Source organism: Ornithorhynchus anatinus, chromosome 5 (genome assembly GCF_004115215.2).
Source record: "Ornithorhynchus anatinus isolate Pmale09 chromosome 5, mOrnAna1.pri.v4, whole genome shotgun sequence".
NCBI lineage: Eukaryota > Metazoa > Chordata > Mammalia > Monotremata > Ornithorhynchidae > Ornithorhynchus > Ornithorhynchus anatinus.
The window spans coordinates 55428179-55444846 of NC_041732.1; the positions used below are offsets into that span (position 1 = coordinate 55428179).

Below are 16668 nucleotides of genomic sequence, written 5' to 3' on the forward strand. Positions count from 1 at the left end.
AGGAACCCGGAAAGGAAAGAAATCATATGTAATTCAAAACATAAAGTGGATACTCCAACACATAGAAGGTTTTCGGCTAAAATCCCGTATCCCCTCCAGCAAACCTGCTACTATCCTGATCCAAGCACTTATCCTATCTCACCTATCCCATCAGCCTCCTTGTTGATGTACCTGCTATCTGTCTCTCTCCACTTCAGTCCTTATTTTACAATGCTTTCTGGATCATTTTTCAAAAAACAACAACATTCAGTCCATGTTTCCCCACTCCACCAAGCCTCCAGTATTTGCCCATCCACCTCCGCATCAACAAAAACTCCATACCATTAAAACACTCAATCACCTTACCCCTTTCTATCTTACCTCACTAATTTTCTTGTAAAACCCAGCCTGCTCTCTTTTCTCCTTTTCTCTTTTCTCTTCTCCTCTAACTCCAGTCTCCTCACTGTTTCTCAATCTTGCCACCGATCCCCTATCTCTGTCCTCCCTCTGGCCTGGAACTCCCTCCCCTTTCATATCTGACAGACCTTCATTCTCCCCACCTTCAAAGCTTTAATAAAATCACACTCCTCCAAAAGGTCTTCCCTGACTAAACCCTCATTTCCCCAACTTCCTCTCCCTTTGTGTCACCCTGCCACTAGGATTTGTACCCTGTAAGCACTTGTATTCAGCCTCCCCTCAGCCTCACAGCACCTATGTACATATACATAATTTATTTTAATGTCCATCTCCCTCTCTAGATTGTCAGATCCTTGTGGGCAGGGAACATGTCATACTCGCCTAAGCGCTTAGTTCAATGCACTGCACAAAGTAAGTTTTCAGTAGATACAACTGATTGATTGATTTGGGCCTTTTGTTGTTTTCCTGACATCTGGAATTGCTTTCTTAGAATTAAATATTAATTCAAATGAATAACAAACATAAATCACCTAGCATTTCTAGTTTGGAGAATGCAATTCCCTTACAAATTCTCTTTCAGATGTAGCTTCTGTAAAACAAGGTGTATTTTAAATAAATCCCAAGTGGTGTTCAGTAAGTCTCCCTAATGGTTTCTTTGCAATGAACCAGCCAATAAGAACCTATACCCTGATAACTTAAGTGATAGATCAACTGATACTAATCCCTCTGTGATAAACAACCAAAACAGAAAACAGTTTGCTTCCTTCTTTTCTCTTGTGGGAAATTTTTCTGTTCTTTTGATATTTGCTGGGAAAAATGAAACTTGTAAAACTTTCATTTAGAGGTTTTTCTTCTAAACAATGTTTTCCTTTATTAAATTTCAGATTGAGGAGGAAATGAAAGGCTGTTTACAGTTTTTGCAGTCAGTTTATTCAGTTTTTGGATTTTCTTTTCAACTAAATCTTTCTACAAGACCTGAAAACTTTCTGGGAGAGATTGAGACATGGGATCAAGCTGAAAAGGTAATGACATAAAGTGTGTCCTCATTCTCCATTCCACAGAAGAGAAAACACCCAGGCATAATAGCATATAAACTGCAGTGTTTTGCCTTGTTTTTTTTCCATCTGAAATCAATTTTTTATTATTCATCACCGCTAAGTGAATCACATCAGCCCTGAGGGTGGGTCAAGTTGTACAGTTACTGTATTCAGGACACTCTCCAGGATAGTTACAGGACCTTGACCAACCCTCTTTCTGCAAGGGTCAATGCATATAATAAGAATAGTAATTATGGAACTTGTTAAACACTCTATGGTGTTTCCAGTGAAAATATATGGATCTGAAAGCTGGACAGTGAAAAAACAGGATAGAAAGAACACTGATTCTTTTGAAATGTGGTGTTAGAGAAGGCTTTTGCGAATCCCATGGACTGCCTGAAAAACCAACAAATTAATTTTAGGGCAAAATAAACCAAAGTGGTCATTGAAAGGCCAAATAACTCGATTTAGAATAGCATATTTTGGACACGTAATCAGGAAGACTAATTCTCTGGAAAAGACCAGGGAAAACATGGGAGAGGCAGACCAGCGGCTAGGTGGATAGAGACCATAACAGTAACAGAAGAACTGTTAGAAAGGTTCTGGATTATGACAGAGAAAAGGACGTTGTGGAAAAAGTATATCCATGGAGCTACTATGAATCAAAAATGACTCAACAGCACTTAATAATAATAATATTTGTTAAGCACTTAATATGTGCCAAGCACTATTCTAAGCATTGGGGTAGATATGTTAAGCAGGTTGGACACAGTCCCTGTCCCACATGGACCTCACAGTCTTAATCCCCATTTTATAGATGAGGTAATTGAGGCCCAGAGAAGTGAAGTGATTTATCAGTTTTTCAGAATGATTTCAAGTGAGGTGGAGAAGCAGTGTGGCTTAGTGGAAAGAGCACGGGCTTGGGAGTCTGAGGACGTGGGTTCTAATCCCGGCTCCACCACTACAGCTGGGTAGCTCTGAGCAAATCACTTAACTTCTCTGCACCTCAGTTACCTCATCTGTAAAAAGGGGATGAAGACTGTGAGCCCCACATGGGACAACCTGATTACCTTGTATCTTCGCCAGTACTTAGAACAGTGCTTGGCAAATGGAAAGTGCTTAACAAATACCATCATTATTATTATTATTTGTCCAGGATCATGCAGCAGATGTGGGGGAGCAAGGGATTAGAACCCATGTCCTCTGTCTCCCAACCCTGTGCTCTTTATCACGCTGCATGTGTGAGACTTGGGGAGAGAAGTGCCTTGAACCCTTTTTCTCATTCATTTTTGCCACCGCTGTTTATTGCGGGACAACCTGCCATTCCCAGGAATTCATAACAGGAAAAGGAGGAAGGCAGAGGTGTGCCCTCTGGATCCAGGTGTGCTCTAGAGAAGCAGCGTGGCCTAGTGGACAGAGCACAGGCCTGGGAGTCAAAAGGACCTGGGCTCTAATTCTGGCTCTGCCACTTGTCTGCCGTGTAACCTCAGGCAAGTCACTTCATTTCTCTGGGTCTTGGTTACCTCATCTGTAAAATGGGGATTAATACTGTAAGCCCCAGGTGGGACAGGGACTGTGTCCAACCTGATTAGCTTTATCTACCCCAGTGCTTAGAACAGTGCTTGAAACATAGTAAGCGATTAGCATATCATCATCATTATTATTATAAAGATTCAGGAATCACCATATTTAGAGGTCATATTTAAAAAGCCTGTTTTTCAACCTTAAATTATTGACATATGTTAAGCACTTTTGTGCCAAGCAGATACAAGATGATCAGGTCAGACAGTCATTGTTTAGGGGAGAACAGATATTGGAATCCCCACTGTACAGATGGGGAAACTGAGGTACAGAGAAGTTAAGTGATATAAGTGACTATACCCCGAGAATTTAAGTGATAGATGAATGATACTAATCCCTCTGTGTCAAACAACCAAAATAGAAAACAGTTTTGCTTCTTTTCTCTTGTGGGAAATTTTTCTGTTCTTTTGATATTGATTGCCTAAAGTCATGCAGCAAACCAGAGATGGAGCCGAGATTAGAGCCCAGCTCCTCTGATTCCCAGGCCCATGCTCCTTCCACTAGGCCATGCTGCTTCCCAAAAACCCAGTACACTTTGAATGTATAATTGTTTTTCTGTATAACCTCTTTTCTGTACATTAGTTATTTTCCTTGTTGCATTTGAAATGATACATTGTTGAAAAGGATTTTAATCTGCAATACAAAAGGAGCTTCAAATATTCTACTTGTATTTTTTATTTAGCAATTGCAGAATAGTTTGAAGGAATTTGGAGAACCATGGAAGCTGAATCCAGGAGATGGAGCATTTTATGGGCCTAAGGTAAATGCAACAAATATTTCTAATCCAGTGCATACTGTCAATCAGTCCTATTCACTGAGCACTTACTGAGTGCAGAGCATTATATTAAGCACTTGTACAGTATAACAGTGGGTAGACATGTTCCCTGCCTATAACAAGCTTGCAGTCTAGAGGGGGAGACAGACATTAAGATAAATAAATTATGGATAGATACATAAATGCTGCGGGTCTTAGGTTGGGGTGAATAAAGGGTACAAGTCCAAGTGCGATGCAGATGGGAGAGGGAGTAAGGGCCTCTTCGAGGAAATGTGACTTTAATAAGGATTTTAAGGTGGGGAGAGTCGGATATGAAGGGGGAGGGAATTTCAGGCCAAAGGCAGGACGTGGATGAGGGGTTGGTGGCAAGATAGGCAAGATCGAGGTACAGTGAGTAGGTTGGTGTTAGAGGAGCAAAGTAAGCGTGCTGGGATTTAGTAAGAAATGAGTGAGGTGAGTAGGAGAGGGCAAGTTGATTTAATGCTGAAAAGTCAAGGGTCAGGAGTTTCTGTGGATTACTAGGGTGGATATCAAATCATTATATCTAACTAAGAATTATTTTCTTTACAGATTGACATCAAAATTAAAGATGCCATTGGCAGGTACCATCAGTGTGCCACTATTCAACTAGACTTCCAACTACCAATCAGATTTAACCTAACTTATGTGAGGTAAGTATCTGAATTTTCCGTGTTAATATTTGTCACTTGATTATCAGCGTCTGGATTCTCAATCATCAGCTGAACATATCAATAAAGGGGCTCATTCTCATCCTCTTACGCCCTCCTTCCAAACTTCCCAGCTTTTTCCACTGTCACTGTTGTGTTTCCCTTGGTTCATAACTGTGGATCACCTTTGACTCCTCTTTCCTCAACCCCAAACCCCTTTCGATACTCAGATTCTACTTTCTACACTAACTTCACTTGGCTCCTGTAACTCCAGTTGCTCCCTTAACTATCCTCCTTACTACCTCCCCGATTACTTAATACTTTGGCTTCAAAGCTCTCCATCACCTTGCCCCCTCCTACCTCACCTCCCTTCTCTCTTTCTACTGCCCACTCTGCACGCTCCACTCCTCTGCCGTTCACCTCCTCACGGTCCCCCGATCCCGCCTGTCCCGCCGTCGATCCCTGGCCCCCGTCCTTCCGCTGTCCTGGAATGCCCTCCCTCCTCATCTCCACCAAACTAACTCTCTTCCCCTCTTCAAAGCCCTACTGAGAGCTCACCTCCTACAGGAGGCCTTCCCAGACTGAACCCCCCCCTTTCCCTCTGCTCCCCCTCCCCCCCACTCTCTGCTCTTCCCTCTTCCCCTCCCCTCAGCACTGTGCTTATTTGTATATATTATTTATTACCCAATTTATTTTGTTATTGAGGTGTGTATCTCCATGATTCTATTTATCTTGATGATGTGGTCTTGTTTTGTTTTGTTCTGTTTTGCTTTGCTGTCCGTCTCCCCCGTTTAGACTGTGAGCCCGTTATTGGGCAGAGATTGTCTCTATCTGTTGCCGAATTGTACATTCCAAGCACTTAGTACAGTGCTCTGCACATAGTAAGCGCTCAATAAATACTATTGAATGAATTAACACTTGAGAGTTTATCCCCTAAAGAGAAAGCCCTAAAGCAGCACCAGGGCTCAGAATCGGAGAGGGCCCTAAGTGGAAGGGAACTGTCTGGGCAGGTCATAGATCATGGTGAGGAGAAGAGAAGAAACATTCCCAGCCCCTCCTGTGCAGGTGATCCATAATGTCAGACAACTGAGAATACAGACTGCTAAAAATAAATAAAAATGTACTCTTTCATACCTTTTATGAAGCAGTCCATTGTTTTAGCAGTTAGGGTTGCTGTTTGGAACAACATTTGTCCTGTCTTAAGCGTCGAGTCGTTTCCGACCCATAGTGACACCACGGACACATCTCTCCCAGAACGCCCTGCTCTCCATCTGCATTCATTCTGGTTGCAGAATATCCATAGAGTTTTCTTGGGAAAAATCCTGAAGTGGTTTACCATTGCCGCCTTCCGCACAGTAAACTCGAATCTCCACCCTCAACTCTCTCCCATGCCGCTGCTGCCCAGCACGGGTGAGTTTTGACTTGTAGCAGATTGCCTTCCACTCCCTAGCCACTGCCCAAGATAGGAATGGAATGGTTAGGCCTCTGCTTGACTCTTCCTCCCTTAGCCGAGCCTGGTAGAGTACTGGAAACTCTCCAGGTGAGACCCTGGGAGGGGTTGGTAAAACATAGAAACGGAAAATCTTTTTTTTTTTTTTTAGCTTAATTCAGCTACAGGACCCAGTTGTATTTCCACTGCTCCAGGAAAAAATGAACCGGAAGACCAAAATCGTTATATAAGTTGAAAATAAAGTGATTTTACTTGTGCAAATTTTCATTTACAGCAAGGAGAGCGACGATAAGAAGAGACCAGTGATCATTCACCGAGCTATTCTAGGATCAGTTGAAAGAATGATAGCCATCCTTTCAGAAAACTATGGAGGAAAATGGTACGTCTCATCAGTGCCAGGTCTACTGGGGTCAGGGGAGGGAAATGTAATTGTTCCCTTAACTTTCAAGATGGACTCTCAGCTTCACTCATCCAGAACTCTAAGATATGAGAGTTGTCCAGTTGTCATTGAAAAATCCCAAAATAATGGCTTTTTAACCTCTTAACTCTTTGGAACTTATCACCTCTCAGTCCCTACCGCCTTTCAAGCCCTGACACTCAAAATGTTGGCAGTATGGCAGTTGGCAGGGTAAGAAGTGTGGGAAAAACAAGACAGTATGGCTTGTTGTGTGAGATTGTGGGTATATGCAAGTGAATATTAAGAAATAGTGCTGAGGGAAGTTAAATGACTACAGTTTTATGATATTTTCCAAAATCAGAACCATGGAGGTTTGAAATGAAGAATTTTATCTTCAGAATGTCATTCTTCTCTTGCTCTTCCGGACAGTAGTGAGGAAGGAGTGGATGAAATCCAGTAGCAGTGCAGCAGCTGGGGCAGAGAATTTGTCGAGAAAATTGGAGACCCCAGACTAAAGAAAATTGGCCTGGAGCTGCACAACAAACCTAACAGAGCATCAACCTAATCTTAATAGGAATCTCACTAGACAGATAAGATTCATGTTTTTGGAACGAAAGACACACCTGAAAGCCCACCCCAGGACAAAGCCCTTTGGCTTTTTGCATCCCTCGTCCCTGTTCATCTATTTCACTGATATTCCTGGGAAGACCACTGGAAAGTCTCCCAAATTGAGCCGAACCATTGCTGGAATGATGGGAGTAGGGTTAAGCAGCATCTTTCAAGGAGGTGGATATTGGGACCAATCAGACACACACAAGAATATCTTCTTTATATTTGTTGAGCACTTATTATGTGCCAGGCACCATACTAGGTGCTGGGATAGATACAGGCTCTTCGAGTTGGACACAGTCCATGTCCCACATGGGGCTCGCAGTCTTAATCCCCATCTTTCCAATGAGGTAATTGAGGCACAGAGAAGTAAAGTGACTTGCCCAAGGTCACACAGCAGACAAGTATCATTTTAAAGGAAGAGAGTAGCCTTTTCTGCACTACCTCACTTTAATGTTTAAAGCTCTTTAATGATTCTAGTATTCTCTTGGGCAAAGGATATTAACTAATTACCTCTGGAACAGTTTAAGTCTTGGGATTGAATGTGTATCTGTAAGTGTATTTATGGAGTAATCCAAAATTTCCTCTTCACCTATTAATGAAAAGCAGCCTGGCTTAGTGGATACAGCAGAGGACTGGAAGTCAGAAGGACCTAAATTCTAATCCCAATTCGCCACCTGTCTGCTGTGTGACCTTGGACAAGTCACTTCACTTCTCTGTGCCTAAGTTACCTCATCTGTAAAACGGGGATTAAAACTGAGCCCTATGTGGGACAGAGACTGTGTCCAACCCAGTTAACTGTATCTACGCCAGTGTTCATTCATTTAATCGTATTTATTGGGCGCTCACTGTGTGCAGAGCACTGTACTAAGCACTTGGAATGTACAATTCGGCAAGAGACAATCCCTGCCCAACAGTGGGCTCTGTTTTGTAGTCAGTCAATCGAATTTATTGAGCGCTTATTTTATGCAGAGCATTGTACTATGCGCTTGGGAGAGTACAATGCAACAATAAACAGACACATTCCCTGCCCACAGTGAGCTAGTACCTGGCACATTATAACCACTTAACATACCTTTAAAAGAAATCAATAAAGTAACAGAAGTTAGAGGGAACCCAAGAACTCAGTTTACCTTCTAGGCAACATTTTTCACTTCTCACGAGATAGTTTTTTTTCATGTTATAATGAGGTAAGAATATCATGCATAATTAATATTGTAGATTAAACAATTTAAAATAGCCTATGTGGACATGTTTACTTCAGAATTAAAATAGAAAAGAAAGAAAAATCCATAGTGGTCTTTTTTTTCTTTTATCTTTGTAGGCCTTTCTGGCTGTCTCCTCGACAAGTAATGGTCATCCCTGTGGGGCCAACCTGTGAAGAGTACGCTCAACAGGTATGATCAAAAACATCTTTCTTAGAGCAAGCATAAGGATTGTGACTAATTTTGTGTTGTTCACAGGTCTTGGTCCAGGAATGTTTTTGAATAAATGCTACATAGTTATAGCTTTTTGATTCTTTTACTCAGCAGTTGGGATACAGTCTTACCTGAGTCTGTTATTTTTAAAATGGTATTTGTTTAGCACTTAGTATGTGCCAGCCACTGGACTAAGCACTGGGGTAGATGCAGGCTAATAATAATAATAATTATGGTATTTGTTAAGCGCTTACTATGTACCAAGCACTATGGTAGATAGAAGGTAATTAGGTTGTCCCATGTGGGGTTCACAGTCTCAATCCCCATTTTACAGATGAGGTAACTGAGACATAGAGAAGTTAAGTGATTTATTCAAGGTCACAGAGCAGACAAGTGGCGGAACCGGGATTAGAACCCACGACCTCCGCCTCCCAAGCCCCTGCTCTGGCCACTAGGCCATGCTGCCTCTAATCAAGTGGGACACAGTCCATGTCCCATGAGTCTCACAGTCATAATCCTCATATTATGGGTGAGGCACCTGAGTTTGATCAGATTTAACAATTCACAAACATTATTTATTGGGCTTGATCCTTGCTAAAGTGTCTCAAGGAATTGTACTTCAAAAAAACACCTATTATTTTGTATGTAGCATTTTCATCCCTCTCTTTTGTAGAAAATGCATTAATTCAAGTGTTTGGTTTTCTAGATCCGCAGTGAATTTTTTGAAGCAGGATTTATGGCTGATGTCGATTTGGATCAGAGCAGCACACTGAATAAGAAAATACGAAATGCACAGTTGGCTCAATATAATTTTATTTTGGGTAAGTTAAGTATCCTGACTGTGTCCCTTTTCGTTTTGGCTTAGTGTAAGTTGTTTAACCATTCTGGGAGAACTGATAAGGGAATGTGGAAGGGCAGCCACCCCAGCTCAGAATAGATGGGGCCTCCTTGGCAGGCCTGTGAATGTCAGTAGTTTTGAATATTATTATTATTACCATTACCATTAATAATAATGGTAATAAGAATAAGAATGATGATAATATTTAAGTGCTTAATTATTGTCTCTGTTGCTGAATTGTACTTTCCAAGCACTTAGTAGAGTGCTCTGCAGACAGTAAGCGCTCAATAAATGCGACTGAACGAATGTGCCAAGCACTGTAATGTACTGTACCCCACTGTACTGGGGTAGATACAAGATAATCAGGTCCCCACATGGGGCTCACAGTCTAAGTAGGAGGAAGAACAGGTATCGGACCTTCATTTTGCAGGTGAGGGAACTGGGGCACAGAGAAATTAAGTGACTTGTCCAAGGTAACATAGCAGGTATCTGGTGGAGCTAGGATTTGAACCCAGGTCCTCTGACTCCCAGACCCAGGCTCTTTCCATGAGGCCATGCTGATAGAGCAGAGTCAGGGCAAAGATTTTTGGCCTCTACAAGGTCTCAGGGAAGCGAGGCAGTCTCTAGACTGTAAGCTTTATGATAATAATAATAATGGTATTTAAGTGTTTACTATGTGCCAAGCACTATGCTAAGCACTGGTGTAGATACAAGGTAATTAGGTTGCTCCATGTGAAGGTCACAGGCAGGGATTGTGTCTGCCTATATTAATAATGATAGTAATAATAATGGTATTAAGTGCTTACTGTGTGCCAGGAACCGTTCTAAGCGCTGGGTTAGATAAAATATAATCGGGTTGGACACAGTCCCTGTCCCGTGTGGGGCTCACAGTCTTAATCCCCATTTTACAGGTGAGGGAACTGAGACACAGAGAAATGAAGTGACTTGCCCAAGGTCACACAGCAGACAAGTGGCAGAACTGGGATTAGAACCCAATACCTTCTGACTCCCAGGCCCGTATTCTACCCACTAGGCAATGCTGCTTACTTCCTAAGAGCTTAGTACAGTGCCCTGCACACAGTAAGCGCTCAGTGATTAGGAATGACTGACTGACTGGTGGTCTCACTGATAGTAGGATCAGTCACTGCAAAAAGCCGCGCGATGAGCGGCTTCCAGATTTATCTCCAAACCTGGTTAACGCCCTCCCCTACCACCCCCCAAGAGTACTTCCCCATGCAAGGCTGTCTTGCAGCATCCTTGCACTGTGCGTTATCCTTGGCAACAGTTATGTCCACACACAAACAATCCTAAATTTCTACAAGCAAATAGGACATGTCTTTGCAGAAAAAGTATATACCATTGATGTGCTTAGCAAGAATGAGTTTGCTAACCCTTATAAGGATCCAGAGCATTCTGACTGACAAATTAAAATGAATGTTCATATCTGTTTCCTGAATTTTTCTCAGAAGAGACTTGATATTAGGCAGACTGTGACCTTAGAACCCGCCTCGTTCTTATTCCCTAAAAAGTGCTCGTAGTGGGTGAGGCCCAAGGCAAGACAAAACATATTCTACAACTAATATCTTTAATTAGAAGGGTGCTCCTGTTTTTCTCTTTTGTCCCCACAACATTGCTGTGATATCGGGATCATTCTCATTTTACAAAGGGAGAAACTGAGGCCCAGAGAGATGGAGACTTGCTTGAGTTTGATCGAGGTCAATGGCTGAGTCAAGACCAAAACCAAGTGTTCTAACTTTCCACTAGACTAGGCCCACTTCTCTGAACCTTCTTCCAAGTCTGCCACGGGAAGCTCGTCGTGGGCAGGAAATGTGTCTGTTTATTGTTCTATTGTACTCTCCCAAGCCCTTAGTACAGTGTTTTGCACACAGTAATAATACGCTTGAATGAATGATCTGTGACATCACCACTTTTTCACCCATTATGCTCATGCCCAAATTTTCTGGAGGTCACCCAGGCCTCCCTCAGGAGTCCAGGCAGCATTGGAGTCTCAAAGAGGGGATGGGCAGGGCCCATAACAATAATAATAATAATAATAATGGTATTTGTTAAGCACTTACTATGTCCTAAGCTCTGGGGTAGACACAAGTAAATCAGGTTGGACACAGTCCCTGTCCCACGTAGGGCTCATGGTCTCAATCCCCATTCATTTTACAGATTAGGTAACTGAAGCATGGAGAAGTGACTTGCCCAAGGTCACACAGCAGACAAGTAGCAGAGCCGGGTTTAGGACCCATGACTTCTGACTCCCAGGACCATGTTCTAGCCACTACACCACACTGCTTCTCACAAGCGCTGAGTGATGAGTGCCAGCCAAATACATTAGGGGAGGCAGTCGGGTAAAGTGGCAGAGTGCCAGTCTATAAGATGGAGGACCTCGGTTTGTGTCCATTTTCTACCTCACCACCAAAAGTCTATCAAATATTCCCAATTCAGTCTGTTTGGACAAAAACACATTTGTTATTATCTTGTTTCACTGAATTAAAAACAGACTGGGAAAACTGCAAACTTTTTAGAACAGATGGGATCCGAGCAGATGCTTTTCTTTGCTTTAGGTTTTTTGGTTTTTGCTTGTTGGTATTTGTTAAGCGCTTACTATGTGCAGAGCACTGTTCTAAGCGCTGGGGTAGACACAGGGGAATCAGGTTGTCCCACGTGGGGCTCACAGTCTTCATCCCCATTTTACAGATGAGGTAACTGAGGCCCAGAGAAGTTAAGTGACTTGCCCACAGTCACACAGCTGGCAAGTGGCAGAGCTGGGATTCAAACTCATGACCTCTGACTCCAAAGCCCAGGCTCTTTCCACAGAGCCACGCTGCTTGTGTAATTCACGTGTTGTGGACATGATTATGCTATTTTCCTCCTGATCCAATCATATTTGCTAAGCATCTACTGCCAGTCAACCATATTTATGGAGCACTTACTGTGTGCAGAGCCCTGCACTAAGCACTTGGGAGAGTACACTTGTAAAATAAACAGACACATCCCTGACCCCAATGAGTTTACAGTCTAGAGGGGGAATAATTATGGTACTTGTTAAGCGCTTACGATGTGCCAAGCACTAAGTGCTAGGGTAGATACAGGATAATCAGGTTGGACTCAGTCCCCGTCCCACATGGGGCTTACATTCTTCATCCCCATTTTAGGGATGAGGTAACTGAGGCCCAGGGAAGTGAAATGACTCATCCGAGGTCACAAAGCAGACATGTTCAATAGTATTTATTGAGTGCTTACTATGTGCAGAGCACTGTACTAAGCGCTTGGAATGTACAAATCAGTAACAGAGACAGTCCCTGCCCTTTGATGGGTTTACAGTCTGGTAGAGTAGGAATTAGAACCCAGGTCATTCTGACTCCCAGGCCTGTGCTCTGTCTACTAAGCCAACAGTGCTTGCTGTGTGCAGAGCACTGTACTAAGCACTTGGGAGAATACAGTATAACAGAGTTGGAAGACATGTTCCCTGTCCACTTTGAGCTTATATTCTAGAGGGGGAGCTTATATAGTTTATTGAGTATAGTGGTATTGCATTGGTATATTGAGTGCACAAAGAGAATCTGATGTCATATTGGGCACTGTGAGGTGTGATAAGCTCAGTATACCTGCTGTTCTCTGTTAAAAGAACTTGGAAACAACAGTTTAAACAATGTTGTTTTTAGATTCCTGATATTTATAATCCTCTAAAAGAAAAACAAATTTACCAAGGAAGATATTTCTATGAGGGTGATTTTTCTTTTGGTCTAATTAGTTATTTTAACCGGCAGTGCTCCTTTTTCCCCCTGGTTTTCTTATGCAGTGGTTGGAGAAAAGGAGAAAGGAAATAATGCCGTAAACGTGCGAACGAGAGACAATAAAATTCATGGAGAGATTTCAGTAAATTCGGCCATTGAGAAATTGAAGAAGTTAAAGAAATCTCGAATGCTCAATGCAGAGGAAGAATTTTGAAGTTTCTGCTCTGTCACCAGCATCACAGTTTCTGAGCCTTGAAGATGCAGGTCTTGCCTTAGCTTGCTAAAATATTAACTCTTATTGTCAGAGCCGTGGAATCACCGATGACAGAGGAAACGTGGGTAAGAGAAATATGTCAGAATGTGGACGCCCCTTACAATGAAACTTGGAGGGAGCTGAGGCACGTGTTTAGGGGTAGTAATAAATACTATTAAAACAATAGTATGTATTAAATGCTTGCGGTGTGCAGAGCACTATACTTAAGCGCTGCTGGGAGTGAATATGCAGGTGAGAATTATTCATTCAATAGTATTTATTGAGCGCTTACTATGTGCAGAGCACTGTACTAAGCGCTTGGAACGTACAAATCGGCAACAGATAGAGACAGTCCCTGCCCTTTGACCGGCTTACAGTCTAATGGGGGAGACAGGCAGATGAGAACAATGGCAATTAGAAACAGTCCTTATCCCTCAAGGTGTAATCGAAGGAACTCTTCACAGTAAAGTTAATCTTTGGCAACCACGGATGCGTTGGTTTAAGCTTGTTTTGGGCAGAGAATGTGTCTACTGACCCTATTATATTGTTCTATTGTACTCTCCCAGGTGTTTAGCCCAATGTTCTGCACACGGTAAGCGCTCAATACATACGATCAATCGACCGGTCTGAATGCGCACGGACTGCAGGTTGTCAGTTGCCTGACCATGTTTCTTAAATGGGGATTAAGACTGTGAGCCTCACTTGGGACAACCTGATGACCCTGTATCTACCCCAGCGCTTAGAACAGTGCTCTGCACATAGTAAGCGCTTAACAAATACCAACATTTTTATTAGTAATCTGAAAGAGGGAAGTCTTAGGAAATGTAGCGTGTCTGATGCTGTGCTATGAATTGTGATTTTGAAGTGGAAGATATTTAAATGATTGAATAAAAAAAGTCTGCTAGATTCTTTTCGGTCTGTGAAAACCTTAATCTCTCTGTTCTTTGATCCTTAACCCAGTCCACAAGGCAAAACCCAATTACAATGGATATTCCTTTCTCCCTGACTCAATGAGAGGTACAAAGAAGAAAAGCAAAGAAACACTTTAATGGCCTTCACCACTCAGTAGTATCAGCACTTATCCAGCACCCATTTGGTGCAATGTACTGTGCATTTGGGGAGCATAAAGTGAATCAATGAAACGTTTCTTGCCCAAGGCATTTGCACTCTAAATGGAGACAAAGAGTTGAACAATGTGGAGAAACTTTCCGTGAACTGTTGTCCAGCCCCGCTTTTAGACCGTGAGCCCGTCGTTGGGCAGGGAATGTCTCTCTCTGTGGCCGAATTGTCCATTCCAAGCGCTTAGTACAGTGCTCTGCACGCAGTAATAGCTCAATAAATACGATTGAATGAATGAAAGTAGAGAATCTGTGGCCAAATTGTCCATTCCCAGCGCTTAGTCCAGCACTCTGCCTGCAGTAATAGCTCAATAAATACGATTGAATGAAAGTACAGAGTCTGGCCGAATTGTCCCTTCCAAGCACTCAGTCCAGTGCTCTGCATGCAGTAATAGCTCAATAAATGTGATTGAATGAATGAAAGTTACAGTCTGTGGCCAAATTGTCCATTCCAAGTGCTTAGTCCAGTGCTCTGCACATAGTAAGCGCTTAACAAATACCAACATTATTATTATTCCAAGCGCTTAGTCCAGTGCTCTGCACATAGTAAGCATTCCATAAAATGGGCAGGGATTATCTGTCTGTTGCCGAATTGGATATTCCAAGCACTTAGTACAGTGCTCAGCACATAGTAAGCATTCAATAAATACTATTGAATGAATGAATAAATAAATACTATTGAATGAATGAATAAATAAATACGATTGAATGAATAAATACTATTGAATGAATAAATATTAGTGAATGAATAAATAAACATGATTTAATTAATTAATTAATACTATTGAGTGAATAAATAAATATGAATGAATGAATAAATGCTATTGCATGGATAAATAAATACTATTGAATGAATTAATTAATATGATTGAATGAATGAATAAATACTATTGCATTTCATTCATTCAATAGTATTTATTGAGTGCTTACTATGTGCAGAGCACTGTACTAAGCACTTGGAATGAACAAATCTTACGATTGAATGAATGAATGAATAAATAAATATCGCATGAATAAACACTATTGAATGAATGAATACTATAGGATGAATAAATTAATACTAATGAATGAATAAATATGATTGAATGAATGATATGATTGCATGAATAAATAAATAAATACTATTGAATTGATGAATGAATAAATACGATTGAATGAATGAATAAACACTATTGAATGAATGAATACTATTGCATGAATAAATAAATACGATTGAATGAATGAATAAGTACACACGATTGAATGAATGAATACTATTGCATGAATAAATAAATACTATTGAATGGATGAATGAATAATGAATAAATGCGATTGAACGAATGATACGATTGAATGAATGAATAAATAAACACTATTGAATGTATGAATACTATTGCATGAATAAATAAATACTATTGAATGGATGAATGAATAATGAATAAATACAATTGAACGAATGATGCGATTGAATGAATGAATAAATGCACACGATTGAATGAATGAATACTATTGCATGAATAAATAAATACTATTGAATGGATGAATGAATAATGAATAAATACGATTGAACGAATGATGCGATTGAATGAATGAATAAATGCACACGATTGAATGAATGAATACTATTGCATGAATAAATAAATACAATTGAATGGATGAATGAATAATGAATAAAAACGATTGAACGAATGATGCGATTGAATGAATGAATAAATGCACACGATTGAATGAATGAATACTATTGCATGAATAAATAAATACTATTGAATGGATGAATGAATAATGAATAAATACGATTGAACGAATGATACGATTGAATGAATAAATAAACACTATTGAAGGAATGAATACTATTGCATGAATAGATAAATACTATTGAATGGATGAATGAATACGATTGAATGAATGATACGATTGAATGAATGATACGATTGAATGAATGAATACGATTGAATGAACGAATACTATTGCATGAAAAAATAAATGTTATTGGATGAATGAGTGAATAAATACGGTTGAATGAATACGATTGAATGAATGAATGGGATTGAATGAATGAATAAGTACGGTGGAATGAATGAATAAATACGATTGGATGAATGAATACTATTGCATGCATGAATAAATAAATACGATTGAATGAATAGGATACGATTGAATGAAGGAATAAACACGATGGAATGAAGGGAGCGGGGACTGGGGGGGGGGCGGGGCCTGAGGGGGCGGGGGCCTGTGAGGGGGCGGGGCCTGTGAGGGGGGCGGGGCCTGTGAGGGGGCGGGGTCTGTGAGGGGGCGGGGCCTGTGGGGGCGGGGGCTTCCCCTACTGGCCGCCGCCGGGTGAGGCGCGGGCCGGAAGTGGCGCGTGCCGGAAGTGGCGCGCGCGGGGTGAGGCGCGGACCGGAA

The 16668-nt window shown here is 41.4% G+C and overlaps 1 protein-coding gene and 1 non-coding gene across 2 annotated transcripts in view; one reads left to right on the top strand and one right to left on the bottom strand.

Moving 5' to 3' along the window:
• The window catches only part of TARS3 (threonyl-tRNA synthetase 3), a 33906-nt gene extending 20407 nt beyond the window's left edge, over positions 1-13499 (top strand). The window contains exons 12-18 of the mRNA XM_029066868.2: positions 1281-1418; positions 3697-3774; positions 4360-4460; positions 6182-6286; positions 8238-8310; positions 9038-9152; positions 12981-13499. Of these exons, the coding sequence (XP_028922701.1) occupies positions 1281-1418; positions 3697-3774; positions 4360-4460; positions 6182-6286; positions 8238-8310; positions 9038-9152; positions 12981-13129 (759 nt within the window). The 3' untranslated portion in view covers positions 13130-13499. The remainder of the gene's footprint in view (positions 1-1280; positions 1419-3696; positions 3775-4359; positions 4461-6181; positions 6287-8237; positions 8311-9037; positions 9153-12980) is intronic.
• On the bottom strand, positions 5878-6015 carry LOC114812383. The gene has a single exon (XR_003760037.1). It is a non-coding gene; the product is annotated as a small nucleolar RNA SNORA7 (small nucleolar RNA).
• Positions 13500-16668: the final 3169 nt, after the last annotated feature.